At 40.8% G+C, this 16909-nt stretch overlaps 1 protein-coding gene across 1 annotated transcript in view; it reads left to right on the forward strand.

Annotated features, from left to right (window-relative positions):
- The window catches only part of ADAMTS18 (ADAM metallopeptidase with thrombospondin type 1 motif 18), a 77709-nt gene that overhangs the window by 49570 nt on the left and 11230 nt on the right, over nt 1-16909 (forward strand). The window contains exons 14-18 of the mRNA XM_066194848.1: nt 772-902; nt 1043-1166; nt 2276-2520; nt 12981-13122; nt 14306-14432. Coding sequence (XP_066050945.1) covers nt 772-902; nt 1043-1166; nt 2276-2520; nt 12981-13122; nt 14306-14432 — 769 coding nt within the window. The remainder of the gene's footprint in view (nt 1-771; nt 903-1042; nt 1167-2275; nt 2521-12980; nt 13123-14305; nt 14433-16909) is intronic.

Genomic DNA, 16909 nt, shown 5'->3' on the forward strand with positions numbered 1-16909 from the left:
CAAAACATGATCTGGGTTTCAAAATTGCTACAGATTCTTTGCCTCTGTAGAAGGGACTACTGGAAATCCAGCTGCTGCTTTAACAGTAAAAGGATACTCTTTTGAATCCAATTTCATGTTCTTAAAAGCTGTTTTATTTGTTGCACTTAATTTTGCATTAGAACTCTGCATTTCAGCAATTGTGATAATATTTACAATTTCATGTCTGGTTTTGTCTATGCAGAATTGATCAACCCTTTATAAGCATAACACACCACCCGTGTGTAAGGAGGTATTTGACAGTGGTTGGGATTTGTAAGAGGAAAAATACTTTTGTTGGGGGGAAGTCTGGCTGCAGTTCTAGCTTTCAGCTGAACTGGTCATTTGTGCCATGTTATCCCTTTCCCAAATTTTAAATAAACTTCAAAGAAAATTATTGCAGTCTCCCATTTATCTTAATAAAAATGAAATTTGAGCCTGTGAAGCAGTGGAACTGAAGGCAGGGTGCAGCAGCAGAGCTAAGGCAGTGCTCCTACACTCAGTTTGAATTCTTCATTTTTTGTGGACCAGCAAATGTGTTTTTAAAAACCATAATATAAACTACTCTATTTAGCTATATTTCTATTTAGCTACATTCTGGTGTCCTGAGTTGCCACCATGCACAGTTCATCCTTGTAGCTTATCTTCTAGAACATGGGAAGAAACAACAGCCAAGATTCTTTTTATCTCTTCAACACTGCAGGTCTGCTAATGCTTCCTTTTCTTCTGTTTTTTTGTTTGTTTTCTCCCCAGAGGAAGACAGATGTAAATTGTATTGCACAGCTGAAGACTTTGACTTTTTCTTTGCAATGTCCAGCAAAGTGAAGGATGGAACTCTGTGTTCTCCAAATAATTATGATGTTTGTATTGATGGAATATGTGAAGTAAGATAAAATTAAGTTTCTTACAATCCTAATGTCTACCTTTTTTTTATTAGTGGGCAATTGACTCCTTTAGGGAAAATGCAGCTGTTTCTTCAAATTCCCTTTTGTCTGAGTCCTTCACTTGTGCCTTTTGGTTGCAGCAAGTAGGGTGTGATCATGGACTTGGTTCCAAAGCTGTGTTGGATGCTTGTGGAGTTTGTAAAGGAGATAATTCAACGTGCAAGTTCTTTAAAGGCCAATACTTGACCCAGCACAAAGCTAATGGTAAGGAAAACTGTTCCCCACGATCATCAACTCACTGCTCTGCTGTGTCCCCATGTAATATAAATATATGACTCCTTACTCATTCAGGCAGTGGCTGAGGGTCCAGATGTGAGCTGAAAATCACAGGGAGAGTGAGAGGAGAGTTCACATTTCTCCTGTTTCTTGGTAACAAGAAGGCTGTGAGCATAAGTCTTGGTCAGTTAAACAATTCTCTTGTTTCTTAAGCCACATTTTCCCTTTACGTGTGAATTTCCTCTTGAAGGAGATTTTAGGATTCAGGCAAGTGAAAAAATAGTTGTCAGCAGCTCTGACTGGGATGGGACTGTGGAACATACAAAAAGCAATGCACAGCATAATGCCAAACATGACAGTATTTCCACGTCCATTTTCAAATTAAGTTGTCTGGAAGCTGTCCAGCTGTTTCAGTGGAAGATCCAGGCACTGGGAGGTGGGCTTTTCCTTAGTGGTCTGTCCCAGGCTTCTTGGGAAATAATCTCACTGTGCTGCAGTTTTTCGCGCATAAAATGCAGATAAGATTTCAGTACCCACAGGGGTGTTTTGAGGATCTGTTTTGCTGTTGGTCACAAGACATGTTCTTACTGCAGTAATAGGTAATATAGTAATAGTAATACAGGCCAGGAAATTGTCCAGGCTGTAGAAATGCAGCTCTGGCTGGCAGCAGGGAGATCCTCTGGTATCCAGGGCTTTGTGAGGACTCTGCATCCCAGTGCACCTCACCTCAAAGCCCTTGTGGTTGGCAGTGGTACCTTCCAACTTCCTAGGGAAGCTACAGTGGAGCCACCATTAGTATGTTCTGCATTTTTCTAAGGTGAACTTGCTTTTTCTTGCCTTTAATCACAGGGAAAAATTTCAGGAATTGAAATACCTCAGAGTTAACTCTGATTACAGTCTGCATGGGGTGGGGGGGGGCGGTGTGTGTGTGTTAAAATCAGAACTGGTTTTTCCTGGTGAAAACGGGCTAACTTGGTGAATCAGAACAGCCGTGTGCCTTCTGAACTGTGCTGATTTTCGGGCTGGCTCGGAAAGACGAGCCAGCCCTGCGTGTGTGCCAGCTGCCAACACGTTGCTGCCTCCTCCTCTCTTGACAGACTACTACGCAGTGGTGACGGTGCCAGCAGGCGCGCGCAGCGTGCGGCTGCAGGAGATGCACGTGTCCCCCAGCTACCTGGCCGTGCGCAGCCTGGCCAGCAAGTACTACCTGACAGGAGACTGGACCATCGACTGGCCAGGGAAGTTCCCCTTTGCTGGGACAGTCTTTGATTACCAACGCTCGTTTAACCACCCCGAGAGTCTCTACGCGGCAGGACCCACTAATGAGACGCTGGTCTTTGAAGTAAGCCTGGCTCTTCTGTTTGTTCTTGCCCCTGATGTCCATTACAGGATTGGGAACGACAGCTTCAGCTCTGTGCTGGGCCTCTGAGAGAGATTAGAGAATGGTGTTGAGTCACTGCAGCATTCAGACTTCATTGTGTGGTCATGCTGGGTTGAAGGGCCTTCCGCTGCTTTATCGAGGGCTGAAGTTTAGTAAGCTGTCACAGATTCAGTGAAAAAGGAAGACCCATAAAACACCTTATAGCGTAATTTCTGAATTGAACAGTGGTGATGGAGGTTATAAATGCCTCCCATACATTAATAATATAAAAATTAAAGGTACCATTATGTCATTGCTCAATGGGTACTGGTTCAAATAATGCTCCTGAAACTGCAGGTGAGTGGAGCCATTTTCACATCCACCTTGGATTGCAATCAAAATACCACACACAGGTTCCCGTAAAATGAATTTCTCTTGGTTCAGCTATTCTATTGTTTATGTTCATCTCGCAATCAAATTTGTGTCACCTACTTTGTTTCCCAGATGTCCTGTGTTGAAACTATTGTAAGCTGAAAGGAAACTTGGTACTTACGTGGTTAGTTTAAGTTTTAAAATTTTGAAATTGGCCTCTGCTACTGCTGTTCTAAGAAAAATCTCCTTCTGCATTAAGTTGCTTAGCTAGGGTTTCTTTTAAAATGCATCAGAACATCTGAGGGGCCATTTCTGGCTGAGTCATCGAAGGCTTTGCTTCCTGTCAGCTCCATTAATTTGTCTTTTTTAGCTCTAGCAGCTCTTTGGCTTTGTAACTCAGCTGTTAAGTCTGTTTTGAATCCCTCCCCAGCAGGGATTCAGTTCTTTCCCACACCTGCCAGCAGCACTCTGGAAGGTGCAGTGCCCCTGGGGTGCATGGCAGCGAGTGCTGTTCCCCCTGTCCGAGGCATCATCCTGCTGTCCTTGCCCCATCCCATATCCCAGTCTCTGGAATCTGCTCCCTTGCCCAGCTTGGGCCTGTTAAAGCAAGAAAGAGCAAGCACAGACTGGGGCATGAAGTATATTCTTCAAGGGTTATTAAAGCTTTCACAAGTGTCCAGTGAAGTGTGTGTTTGGAAATCTGAAGAGCTTTGCTGCTCTTCCTACTGGCTGAGTAATGGACTGAAACGTGTCCTTAGGAACCACTGAAGGCCCTGGACCATGGGCATGTTAAAGCTCTTGAGGGTGAACACAAGTTTTAGAGCAGGCAATTTGACATGGACTAAGGGTTTGTCTTTCCACAAATTGCCATCACAATTCACAGTGCTTTTTGCAACATCTTTCTCCATTGAAGAATTTTCATTTTGGGTATGTGAGTTCATAAGGATCTTCCTTTAGTCCAAGCAGTTTGTTCTACAAGCTACAGACATACTCCCCTCTCTGCAGATTATCTGCCTTGCACCTAAACAACCACACTCACAAATACTGTGAAGTGTTAAGCTGAACTCCCAGGAATCTTATTTGTCATAACCCAAAGTAGATTTGAGCTGTACTATTATTATAGAACTGAAATATGAATAATAAATCGCCTGCAGGAAGACTTGGCTGCATATCGTGCACATACTTTGCAGAATAAAGATTAAAGAAAAGAAATTAATGCCAAATAACACTTCTATTTTCATCCTTTCAAATTATGTTAAACAGTTTTATTAAGATGTAACGTTTAACTGGAGGCTGTTGCTCCTTTCAGAGCTTGTTTAGGCTTCCCTTGTATTTTTATTGAAATACCTACACCACTGGCATTTGTAGCTGGGGATTCTAATGACTAAAAATGTTATGTGAAGATTTATTTTTCCCCCTTTAATAATTTAAACAACATTCAACAAGCTGTATTCTGGAAAAAAAAAAGAAAGAAAAAAGCAGAATTTTCTCTTCAGAGATCTGCATTATTTATAACTTACCAGTAACTCTAAAAAGCAAAAATGCCAGAAAACTGAAGAAACATGTTTTGAGAAACGTATTGCTGAATGTCTGCTTGCGGCCATAATAGTGAAACAAATCCTGCTTCAGCTCTAAATACCAGAAACTGATAGCAGGCTGAAAAAAAGGAGTGTTTAAGGATACTACAGTGTAGCTTCATTTTCATTTTTATCTCACCTATTATCATCAAAGACGCACACAAAACTGTGCTGCTGCAATTTTTTATTCAAATAAATTAGTTTGATATAAAATAAGGTTTTCCAGGGTTTGGTCCTGAACTTCTTCCTGTAATTTTTAGATTTTTTTTTTTTTAAATGAGGCTATATTCAAATGATATTTAATACTTCTTTTCTAGATTCGGGCTGTTGTTTTTCTTCCAGATTAATTCACTGTGATCCCTTGTAAGATGGTGCACTGCAGGTATTGAGGACTTGGAATAAATTGTATGTATAATACAGGAGCTTTCATTATTCAGGTGGGCAGAAAAGAGAAGGTTTTGCAGCTGTATTTATTGCCATTCACCTATGTCTGAATGCCAGATTAACAGAGCTTGTGCCCATTTCGTTCTGCAGTTATAATTTTGGTAGAGATTTGTGTGGTGACTGAAGTGGTCCAGGTTTTTGCCTTTGTTTCTGCCTGCAGAGCAGGCTGCAGGTATCCAGGGAGCTGCATGTCCTCCGAGCAGCATTCCCAGGAGAGGATGGGACCAGACAGGTCTGGCAAGTCTGTGCTCAAGGCAATCGCTTCCTTTGAAATGCAGTCATCCTCCAAAATATTTTCTTGAAAGAGACATCTGAAGCATCTATTGAGAGAGCAGAAGGAGATGCAACTAAGAAAAAAAAAATCTTTACATTTCTGATTGTCTCGCACTCCACAAGTTCAGCCTTGCAGTTCTCTGAGCTGTGTTGTATTTATATTTTATTGTACAGTGTGTTACTGTGCATCTGCTTTTCTGTCAGGCTTTTCAGTAGTTCAGCTGAGCACGTATCATTTCATCAGGTATTGCAGTCCTCAACACTGTTCAAAAATGAGTCAGAGACCAGAAAAAGACATAAAGTGCTATTCTTATTTACCCTAGAATTTCACCAAACCCTCCCCTTCATATCTATACTTCTCTATATTATAGATATGTAATTATGGGAATGAATCATTCTAAAAAAGACAAAGAGTAGTGACTCTGTAATTTAACTGGGTTTTGGGAGAAAAAGTACAAACTGTAGAGGTCAGATATTTTTGAAGAGGAGAACACCGTGAGATGAATGTGGAATTAATATGTATGACTTGTATTTCCTGAGCACAACTGCTGGAAGGGTGAATGCATGATGAGGTTTTAGGATTCATCAGGATCCCTTCCGGATTGTTCAGGAATTGATTTCATAGAGGAGGGGAAGGGAAAACCCTGTAAACTGATGTCCTTCAATATTTGTGCATCAGTGTCCTTCTGAAGTTAACATTACTGATATTTTTGGTGATTATGGGTTTTCAAAACACAGTAAAAGCTGAAATAAAAAGTATTCATAGATTCAGAAGACAGTTGTTGAAATTGCCCATAATTTAAGTTTAAATTATGTGAAATAATGGTCAGTGGTCACAGGGGTAGAAATATGATAGATGCTAATCTAGGATGAGAAATTGATACCAGGTTTTTAAAATATAGTTTTTGCAGCATCTTTTTCTCATCTTAAATAGAAACCTGCTGGAATATTTTTTTTTTTAATGTAGCCTAATACCTTCAGCTCATTTATCTGTTATTTGGACCTAGGTCATCCAAGGTCAGTTCTTCCAGTTTAAAGACCTTTTCAGTGTTTTTCTGTTAACTGAAAGATATTTAACTTGAGGAGAAACCGTCAGTATATTTATCATTAATTATCTAGCTTTGCAAACAAGGACTGCCAGTGGGCACCACCAGCTGCAGAAAATCTTTTGGAGGAGGAGAACCTTCACAGGGCTCTGTCACATGTGGGGTCCACTGGGAGCATTCATTGGATGAAATATTCAGTCACCCTCCACGGCTCACTCAGATGCTGGGAAAGATTCTGAAAGGGCACAAGGAACAAAACTTTATGTGGGCATGAAAAAGGCTGCATGGCCAGGGGTTGAGGAACTAATTCAAAAACATGAGAGTTTTGCAATTTTGTGTTCCATTCTATCAATAAGCAGATGAAGGAAGAATTAACTGATTTGAGAAGTCAATTACAACTGGAGAAAGCAAAGTTTGCCAGGATGAGCCAGTATGAGTGTACTCACTGAAATTTACCTCAAACTTGGTGAAGCATTAAATCAAGAAATTGTGACATCTTTGTGAAAGAAAGAGTTTATTTTAACATCAATAAGTAACAGATGGAAAGGATGCTTTGTAAAGAGGCAGACATACACAGGAAGAGAAGGTGAACGGAGCTCCAAGGCAGGAATAGGTCTAATTAAATCCAGTAAATCACTTCCTCTTTATCAATAGGGGAAAATGGGAGAAGGAAGGCCAGGTGGAATGGCTTTACTGATGATGTAGCTGCCACTGGGAGAAAGCCAAGTTGCAGTTATAAAGGATTACATTTATTATTAGCTACTAGATGATAAATTTGTACTGATTTCCCCTGAAGAGAAAGTAGGCTAAAGAGACCTAAGATGTACTTATAAGATACAGATGTTGACTCAATACAATGGATAAAAGGGTTCTCCTGTAGTGAGGAGAGATTAGCTGGACAGCATCCCTGAAGGTTGTACATTTAGCATGTGAGCGGTGAAAAAATGGAGCACAATAACAATGGAAGATAAATTTGAAACAGCTGAAGTAGAAATGAGATCATATAGGACCCTTTCAAGGATACTTTTTTTTTTTTTTCCTTTTAATGACCTTAGTGGACTTGAAAAACAGTAGTTTGTCATAAGCTTTTAGTTAGGGCTGTGTTTAAAGTTATTTTAGAAGTACTGAAGAGATAAAACCCCTTTTGTCTTAAGGTTTGGCTTAAGTACCCAGTGGGTAATTCTTCCTTTACTGCTTTCCAAACAGGTGTTCTCCCACTTTCCTTTCAAGCCCTGGTGCTGCCACTGTCAAGGATCCTATCCAACAACCACCCATTCAAGACAACAGACTAGTTTTAAAACTTGTTTTAAACACTTTTCCACCAGAACCATATGCTGCATGCTTAGGTATACCAGAATAAATTCATAGAAGTCTGTGGAATTAACCTTGATTGAACAGAGAAATCAGAATGTGGCTTAGGATATTGGATGTTACAGTATTTATTAAACAGCATGTAGATCCCCAGTGGATGAGAACTGCAAGTCTCAAGCAGAGCACAGCCAGGCACTTGCCTTCACAGAGACTTCTCCGTCTGCCCTCTCTGTGGATTGGTACACCCCTAAAAAAATTATCCGAGGCCTCCAAAGCATGGCAATGACCCAGGAAGTGTAGATGATGTTTGCAATGTAGATGCAACTTGAGGATGCAGATCAAAGGCACTGTGGATGCTGGGATGTGGATGCTGGGATTCAGAGTTTGGGCTCATGCCCATTTTATGAAATGGGCACATGCAGAAAGTGTGCAGATGAAAACAGTCCTTTTTTCCTGGATTTTTCCTCTATACTCAGCTTCACTCTGTAAGTGATTTGTAAAGGTCTGTTAGTCCTGCACAGAGATAATGAATCTTTGTTTCAGCATGCCAGGCATTAGTATTCTTTCCTATACATTGAACTAAACATTGTGGAAGGAATAGGAACTTTGCTTGTATCAATTAAACTCTCTTAATTCAGTGTGCTGCAGGTAACTTCACATGCACATCTTACAATAAAAAAATACTGGAAAGCACTGAGTCAATCATAACAAAGCAATGTCAGTAGACTCTTTAAAAATTTGACCTGCAAAATAGAGTATTATATTGGAAACTTAGGATGGCCATGAGAAAAAAAAATCTCAAACAAAGGAGCAGATGCACAGCTAGTTTAGAGAATTTATTGGTTTAGCTTTCACATCAAAATTAGCAGCGAAAGGAAAAGGTTCTTTGCTCAGGAGAGTTCAATTTATCCATTGTTTTAACATTTTGTGCCGTAAGCTAAAGCCACAGCTCTTTTCCTTCGGAATAGATCCAGCAGATTCCAGCCGTAGAGCCTGTGGTTTTCCAACTCAAGGAGCTGTAAATTTTATAACTCTGCGCCCCGCGGTCAGAGCTGCTGAGTGTTGTGTCTGAAGTCAGGTGGTTGGTGTGTTAAAGGTAGACATTAAACAGTTCTGTTGAGGAACTGGAAATGTTTAAGGAGGTTGTTTGCCAGCTGTAAATTTGGGAGCAAATGCCAGTTGGCTGAAAAGATGCTGGAATGCGTCCAGTTAAGTAGACTAGCGCTGGAGGTCTTTCCAAATTTGTAGGTCTGATAACTTGGCTGAATATGCAGACTTCAGTTATTGGGTTGTTAAGAAGGGGCTTTATAATGAATGTTTGAAAATACGATAGAAAACTTTTTATATGCTCGTTACTTTGGCAAAATTGCAACTTTGCAATAGTATTGCATTCCTGATGAAAACTCAGTCGGACGTTATACGTCGTGTACTGTTTTTCAGCTGAGCTCCAGCATACGGTTTTTTGTGCCCTCCAGTATTTTCGTCTCCAATACTGGTCAATACTTTGATTTTGTCCTTTTTCTGTGTGGCTGGGATGATGCAGGAGGAGAGACACCTGACAGTGAGGCAGCTCCTGCATGGTAAACATTGCCACTCGTAGCCTGCTGGGCGGGAAGGGGCTCTGGCTTTGGCTGCTGGCCAGGAAATGGAGAGGAAGTTCCCTTCTCCTGCCTGTTAGGATTGTGGCCACTTCCCAATGTGCAAGGAGGGGGTGTAGCCCAAGCTCTTAAAATGTGTATGGCCCAGGTTGCCTGGTGTGCAGGATTTACCCCCCAAGCACTCACCTGGCTGCAAGCTCCTTGCACCATTGTGGGGCTGTTCTCTGAAGGGATGGATTCTCATGGGTCTTGTTCTGGCTCGTCCCAGGTCATTCCCTTCACTCTGCTGAAGCACCAGCAGAATATTGCCCTAGCAGGAGTAAAACTGCCACTCTTACCTTCTCATCCTCCCCCTTTCCTGTTCTGCACTCTGTGTTCAGAATGCATTCCATCTGTTCCTTGCCTCCACTGTCACAAAGAGCGCTTTCAGAAGACAAATGTTCAGTCTAATACTTCAAGATATTTTTATTAGAGAAGTTTTAAACTCTGCTGCTTTTTGGCCACTGGCACAGCACATTTTTATGACAGTTGTCAGAATCAAATGAGATGAGGACTAACCCTTACACGAGGTTTTGTGGTATGGACAAAACCTTCTCCTCCTTTGACACAACTTATTAAAAGGCCAGACAGAATTTCAGCCTCTGTGCTTGAGGGAACACAGAGCACCTACTGAAATGGGAGGAAGTGTTTCTGGCTGCCTGAGATGCTGAGATCTGTGTTAATACCTTAGACTTGGAGGATGACTAAATGTAAATTGAAATATTTTGCGGTCTGGTCTGTAAGAAGAACCAGGGAAGGCATTGTTTTAAATGAAGAGTAGTACTAGAGGGCTGAGTTCTTACTACAGTTAACACAATGAATTTTTTTTTTCCTGAAGCTTTATGCTTCAGATATTTGTCTTGGTTTGTCCTTGAGAGAAGAAGAGTAGAGGAGAGAAGAAGAGTAGAGTGAGCACGTTACTGCAACCTGTTTTGTCTGTAATGCCAGTGGACTTGGGGTTCAATATTCAAACTCTAGAACAGCTGTTTTAACAGCTGGACTTTTTGCTGTGAGCACTCTGATAGATTGGTAAAAATGAAAATATTACTTTGGCAAAATTGCAGCTTTGCAATGGTATTTCATCCCTGATGAAAACTGGATCTAACACCGTACATCCTGTATCATTTTTCAGAAGAGATGTTTTCCTTCATTTGAAGGGATTGTTAAATCTTATCACCTTTACATCAGATAATGATGAATAACCAAGAGAAAAAGAAAAGTCCTGAAAAAAGTTACGCTGGGAATGGTTTGAATAGAGTACAGCAAATAAGGCACAGAAGCACACACTGGGGAAGGAGGGAGCCTAAAGTGAAACACAGAAGCTCTGTGAGATGCTCATTAGTGAGCCCCGTGTGCTGGGAGCACTGGGCGCTGGAGGTTTTCTGGGGAGCCAGTAAGAGATCCTGGGATCTGGGATGCATCTGTGCAGGGCAGAGAGGAGTTGCACAGCAGTCTCAATTCTCATGTTTCCTAATTTCAAAGCATTCAATTTTAATCCTGTTCTTGTGAAATAGTTGTGATATATACTTGCATCTATGACTCACCCCCTAAAGCAGATCTGGTAATCCTATTTCTACCAAGAATTTTCATTCAAAATAGAGGTCAGTAATCACTCTCAGATCTATTTCTTCCATAGCCTCAGAGGTATTCGAAGGTGTTAATGAATTAAGCTTGGATGGCTGAAAAAATTCACATGAAATACTGGATTTACCTGTGCTTGAAGGAGTTTCTAATCTGAATCCTCCCAGGAGAAGGCACATACTCTACAATTCATTTGGAAGTATTTGCCTTTTGCAGCCCTAATTGCTGTATTCTCAGTTAGGATCATTATTGAGGTTCCCTGACTGAAATAAAATCTTTGGCTACTAAGAATGGAAATGACAGCATCCGTTTTTCTTCCTTCTAGAAAAGTAAACACTGTGCAGTCCAGATCCTTCATGTGTTCAACATTATTGAGCTGCAGGTCATGTAAATTCGGTCTGAATTTTCACTGTCATGGGCAATTTCTGTTTTCCAATAGGCATATTTTCAGAGTACCTTAAAACCCTTGGCTACATTTCAGAATGTTATTATATTCTTCTGTCTTAAACAACATAAATGCAGGTTTGTTGCTATTTTATGAAACCAGTCTCTACAGAGATCAGTTCTACTTGTATGGATTGCTTAAGTGCTTAGGTCAGACATTATGTAAACTACACAGAAAAGTTATGAATATTTTGAATGGCAATTATTAACATAGACTTGAATGGTACTTGAAATGCTAGTGCTTATGAAAAAGCATATTTAGGAGCTGAGGTTAACTGCACCTGCTCTCCGTGTTACTGTGACAAGATCCATATTGGTGAAGAGTTAAAACTCATTAGAGCACTGTAACTGTAAACTCCCACATTGTTTCTACTAAGTGTGGATATAAATGCACTTTGCTGCCAAAAGTTTCTAAAATAAATGTTGTTAAGTAGAAATTTCTCCCCAAATTTAGGTATGTGTCAGATGTTCATGCACCTTGCAGTGATTATAATTCAATCTTGAAACGAATACAGTGAATGAAAACTGAAATATAGTTCACCACTAAAATAGTACACCCTCGAGAGCTGGGCTCCCTGAGTTGAATGACAGAGATTGTTATTACAGTCAGTAATCATATTTCCTATAAATTTTCTAACACATTATGCTGAAATGGTGAATAAAAGATTTTTCCAATCCTTTTTTCCTTGTGTAGACACTCAAGGACAGGTTCTCTCCTGTAATGAAGCTTTATCAGCTTCAATCACCATGAGAAAAATTCCAACTGAAGGTCTTACAAACAAAATTTTTCACCAGTCTGTAGAGAAAAGATTTTTTTTACAAGAAAGAGGCTTGTGTTTTATACCCTCAGCCTCAAGAACTGAGGAAGCCATCTCCAGCCCCACAGTGTTGCTGCTGCTTTGCTAAAGCTTCTGCCAGGAAAGCATTTGAGTCCTGCTTGGTGGGCAAAGGCTTCCCCCTTGCTAGATGTTGCGTTTAGGTAAAACCTTACCAAGGGGAAGGCCTGGTAAAACCATTGCTCACGTCTGCTGCTTTGGCTAAGCAGAAGGGGGCTGTGGGAAAGTGACGCAGCTGAATTAGAGGTAGAAGAACAAGTTATGTCACCATCGCGTGTTCACGTAGTGGTGGAAGGTGGTTGGTTGAATTCTGTTTGTTACGATTTAAAACCATGTCACTGATAAAGGCCTGACTGCTTAGAAAGGCCCAGTTTTTTGCAATAAAGCAGCTCTGCTTTGCACTGCTTGGGGATTCTGCATCACTACAAACCCTCACCCACAGCTAGAAAGATTAGCCTGGATTTGCTTACTAAAGAGAGGAGATGTATCCCGTGCCCAGATCCCAAATCCACGCCCTGCAGTGAGCCAGGCGGAGAGCAGCCCCTGGCAGGGGGATCCAGTGAGTGCAGGACCCCTGGCTCAGGGCCAGGGCAGAGGTTTTGGGGTGATGTTCCACCTCTGCTAAAGGCACTGCTGCCTCTCTGACCCAGTCAGGTGCCCCTGATTTTCATGAGGGGACTCTGTTTCTGCACCCTCTCTTACTGACCTGCAGGTGTTGGTCCAGGCAATGCTTTGCTGTTTAGGAATTGATGGTCTTTCCTTTGGGGCTCCTGAAAATCCTCTCACAAGCATGCTGTGTGTCCATATATTTTGTGTGTATCTTAGTTAGTTCATCTTTCTTCAGACTGACAGAACCCTTTTTTTTACCTTCTCCCCACCTTTTTTTTTTTTTTTTAATAAATCCCAAATATCCCTCTACAGATCCTATTACAAGGCAAAAACCCTGGGATTTCTTGGGAATATACTTTTGCCAAAACCAGCATTGAAAACAAGACATCTGTCAGAAAACACAGCTACTCCTGGGTGACTGTGCAGTCTGAGTGCTCAGCGACCTGTGGTGGTGGTAGGTGACTTTCCCATTGCCAAGCTTCTTCTTTTTCATTTTCTTTAAAGCATCTGAAATCTTTTCAGCTGCCTTTAATTTTGCAAATACATATTGATACATACAGGGGGTTACACTGAACTCCTGCCCCTTGTTTTTTTTATCTGATAACATAGAACATAAAGGAAATAACTTTGTAGTGCCTTTAGAGTAAAAAATATTCATGCCAGTGAGTCAGTCTTTTTTGTTCAGGTCAACCCATATGTGTATCATATCTTCCTGTTGAAGCAACATGGAAATTAATTATGCACTTTGATTTCCTCTTTGCTTGCACAGACACCTATTTGTTTTTATAAATCCTGCATGTTTTGTCAGCGAAAGTAAATTTGGGATGTAATGAAAGCAAAAAGCTGGCACGTGGGAAGTCTATGATACCAAAGGGTATGACTGGGCACTGAAGGAAATGCTCCTGTATTGGCAAAAAATGCTCAGGTGAAATTCAGGAATACCTTGCTGGTGCTTTGTCTGAACTTCACAGCATCTCAGTAAATGGTTTGTGGAAGAAAGATCCAGCAGGAGCACTGCAGCCATAAAATATGACAGCTGTATTTTCTTCCTTCCCTTTAAAAGGTTGCAGCATGGATATAAGCATTATGAAAAAGTCTTGTTTCCAAATTTGATTCACTGTGCCCAGTGAACTATGTGTGGGGTGAATGATAGATCCCAGTTAAAAGATAAAATCACGGAAGGCATTTCAGTAATTGTCCTGCTGCTGACACTTGATTGAATCTAAGGTTCAGGTACCTGTAGAACTCTGGGGTCTGTAGAGATTCACTGAAAAAGTTTATAGAATGTTTATATGTAGTTTTCAAGGGTTTCAGGAGGGCTCTAAGCAAGCACTGCTAGTGTCTGCAGGGAATTAGGATTTGAGTAATTACCAAATTTTGCTGGGGGAACAGTCTGCAAATCTGTTGTTTATAGCTAAAATGTTTTTTCTGACTTCAGTATTCTCTGCTACAGAGAAGGAAATCAATGTTAAAAACATGTTGCTGCAGAAACCCATATTTTATTTAGTTCAAGTCAGTGGATTTGTAGCAAGAATGGGTTTAGGCTTGTTTAGTTAAAATTGTTCCCTACTGCTTTTTTTCTCTTACATTTTGAACACAGGTTTATTGTAGTGTATTCTTTTCTAATTCTTCCACAGGACACATTACAGCAAAAGCAATTTGTTTGGAAGATCATCGTGCACGAGTCAACACCTCCTTTTGCGGCCCAAGGGCAAAGCCTTTAACTGAAACAAAACTCTGCAACACAAATCCCTGCCCAGCCTAGTAAGTTCCCTGGGGTGTTGTGCCTGCTGGCTGTGCCCTGTGCCTGCCTGTGCCACGGAGGGAATCCTCTCAGGGAAATTGTTTGCCTGCTGCATGAACCCCCCCGTGCTCTGTAAATGGGAACCAGGAATTGTTTAAGATGTTCTGCCCAAGGCTCCCAGTGGGGTTTTGGGTCTGATGCCTAAAGCAAGGGCTCCTGAGGGCTCTGTCCCCATGCTGGGGTGACAGAGGGCAAATCCAGCTTTCTCAGAGGCTCCTTCTGCCACCTTTCCTCATCTTGAATCACTAAGCCCATTTCCTGAGTAAAGTGCTACTCCCTGTGTGGAAGCTCGGCCCCATGGCTCGCATTCCACATATTAGATTAGGTTAAAGGAGTCTTGTGAAGTGTAATTAGTGATTTTTGGACAAAATGTCCCACAGAGTATTGTGACGCCACAAAGAGGACAATCTGAACCAAATGAGCTGTCAGCAAAGCTTCCGGTGCCCACAAAAATATATATGAAGGCATTGCCTTTGTGAACAATCTTATTTTCTAAAAGATGTAAGAAAGGCGAGATGCAAAGGAAGACGTTGACGTATAGATAAGCACTTAGAACCCAGCTGGTCTAAATCAATTTAAAAAGCAAGGGAGTTACACTGATTTATAGTAGCTGAAGTAGGGGTCCTTTGGAGGAAAAAAAGTTGTGTGCTCATGTAATTAAACACAGTGTTATGTGGCTTAGGATATAAATGGATAGATTAAAGGACACAGTGGCCATCCTTCTTCCTCTGGTTATTTCACTTTTGGATTCCTGACTTTGCAACCTCAGCATTATTTAAATTTTATATTAAAGATCAGAAAGGCTGTATTATGTTGGACAAGACATTTAAACCTCTGGAACAGCAGATTTTCTGAAGGAATATATTGAAAAATTAAGAGTGTTTCAGTCAGTGGGAAGTAAATACCCTTGAAGATGCATTGAAGCAGAAGAAATGGAGGAAGGGTTCAGACCTGGCGTCATCTGCTGGTTTTACTCTGGGGTGATAAAAGCAGCAGTAAAAGCAGTTGGCTAAGCCTACTCCCATACTTCATAAAATATCCCATTTAATGATGTTTAATAGGAAGCATTCCTCATTCCCCCCCAGTCTATGAGAGGATGGTGGGGCAAAGCAAAAAGATGCATTTGTTCTGCAGTGGCTTTGGTTTTACTTAAAAATCCATACTTTGCAATATGTTGAACATAATGAAAAATAGTCCAGTAATAGTTTGGAATTTCCTGCAAATTGAAAGAGTACAGCAGAGTACACAAAACTCAAGTGCCAAATTACACACTATGACCGCAAAACTATAGAGATAAGGTTTAAATAATGGTACCTTGTGACATGAGAGCCCCATGTTACTGCTTCAGCACTTTCCTCAGATTGCATTTAGCCACATGATCTTCTCAATACCAATTTTAAGTAATTTTTTCATGTGCAACTTATCTTCTGCCAGGACTATTTTTATCCAATGAACACACAAATTTATTGTCTCTGATGTCTCCAGGAGTCTGTCTAAGCTCTTTCTGCTTACCTTTGTTTTGATGTGGCATCATTATGCTATAAAGCTCCACCCAAATCAGATTTATTTATATTGACCACACACACAATTTCTATTTCTGATAACCTGAGATCCTGATGTATTTTGAACATTCACTGATATATATATTTACCATGAAAATTCTGAATATCCATTTTGACACACAGTGCAATGTTTTCATACACAGCTTTTCTATGATTTACTACTTTAGAACAAAATAAATGAGTTGAACCCTAAAAAGAGTACAAAAAGAAAAGCTGTAAAAGCCTCAAGCACCTCCAGGGCAAATAGTTCAACTCACTAATTAATTAGTCTTAAAATCCGTAGGATATATTAATGCATGGAGGATCTACATGTAGGACCATGCCTTAAATTAACAGGTTGCCATTCAGCTGAGTGAAACTGTGCCAGGATATCTCTGCTGAGGAATCTGCCCAGAAACTCACAGCATGTATTATTTCCCATAAACCCAAGACTGCCAACAAGAAAAAAGGGAAAAAAGTAGGATTATTAAATACATGGTGGAAACAAAAGAATGTTTAATAGCCAGCAAATAAAGCAACCCCAAATACACCAGGCAGAACAGCCAAGGGGAGGAGGTGACAGATGAGACACAAGTGTGTCAGTCTGGGGACATAAAAGAGGCTCCAGACTTGTAAAGGTCAGTGAGGAATAATTGCTGCATATGAACAAAGGCTGATTAGTCTGACTGGGACCAAACTACTGTCCCACACAGGCAGGCACCAGCACTGCACACTGCTGTTGTTGGATTTCAGAGCTGCCAAATCTGGTCATAATTATTTAGTTATTTGAACTAATGAAAGATACCATCACAGGCTGGATCACAGCCTAGATAATCTTGGAAAATGGAAGTTTACTAGAGGACATTAAAGTAGGTTTACTGCCCTCTCCTCTGTGA

Source organism: Chamaea fasciata, unplaced genomic scaffold (genome assembly GCF_029207755.1).
Source record: "Chamaea fasciata isolate MVZ Bird 193981 ecotype frontalis unplaced genomic scaffold, bChaFas1.0.hap1 SCAF_12, whole genome shotgun sequence".
Lineage (NCBI taxonomy): Eukaryota > Metazoa > Chordata > Aves > Passeriformes > Sylviidae > Chamaea > Chamaea fasciata.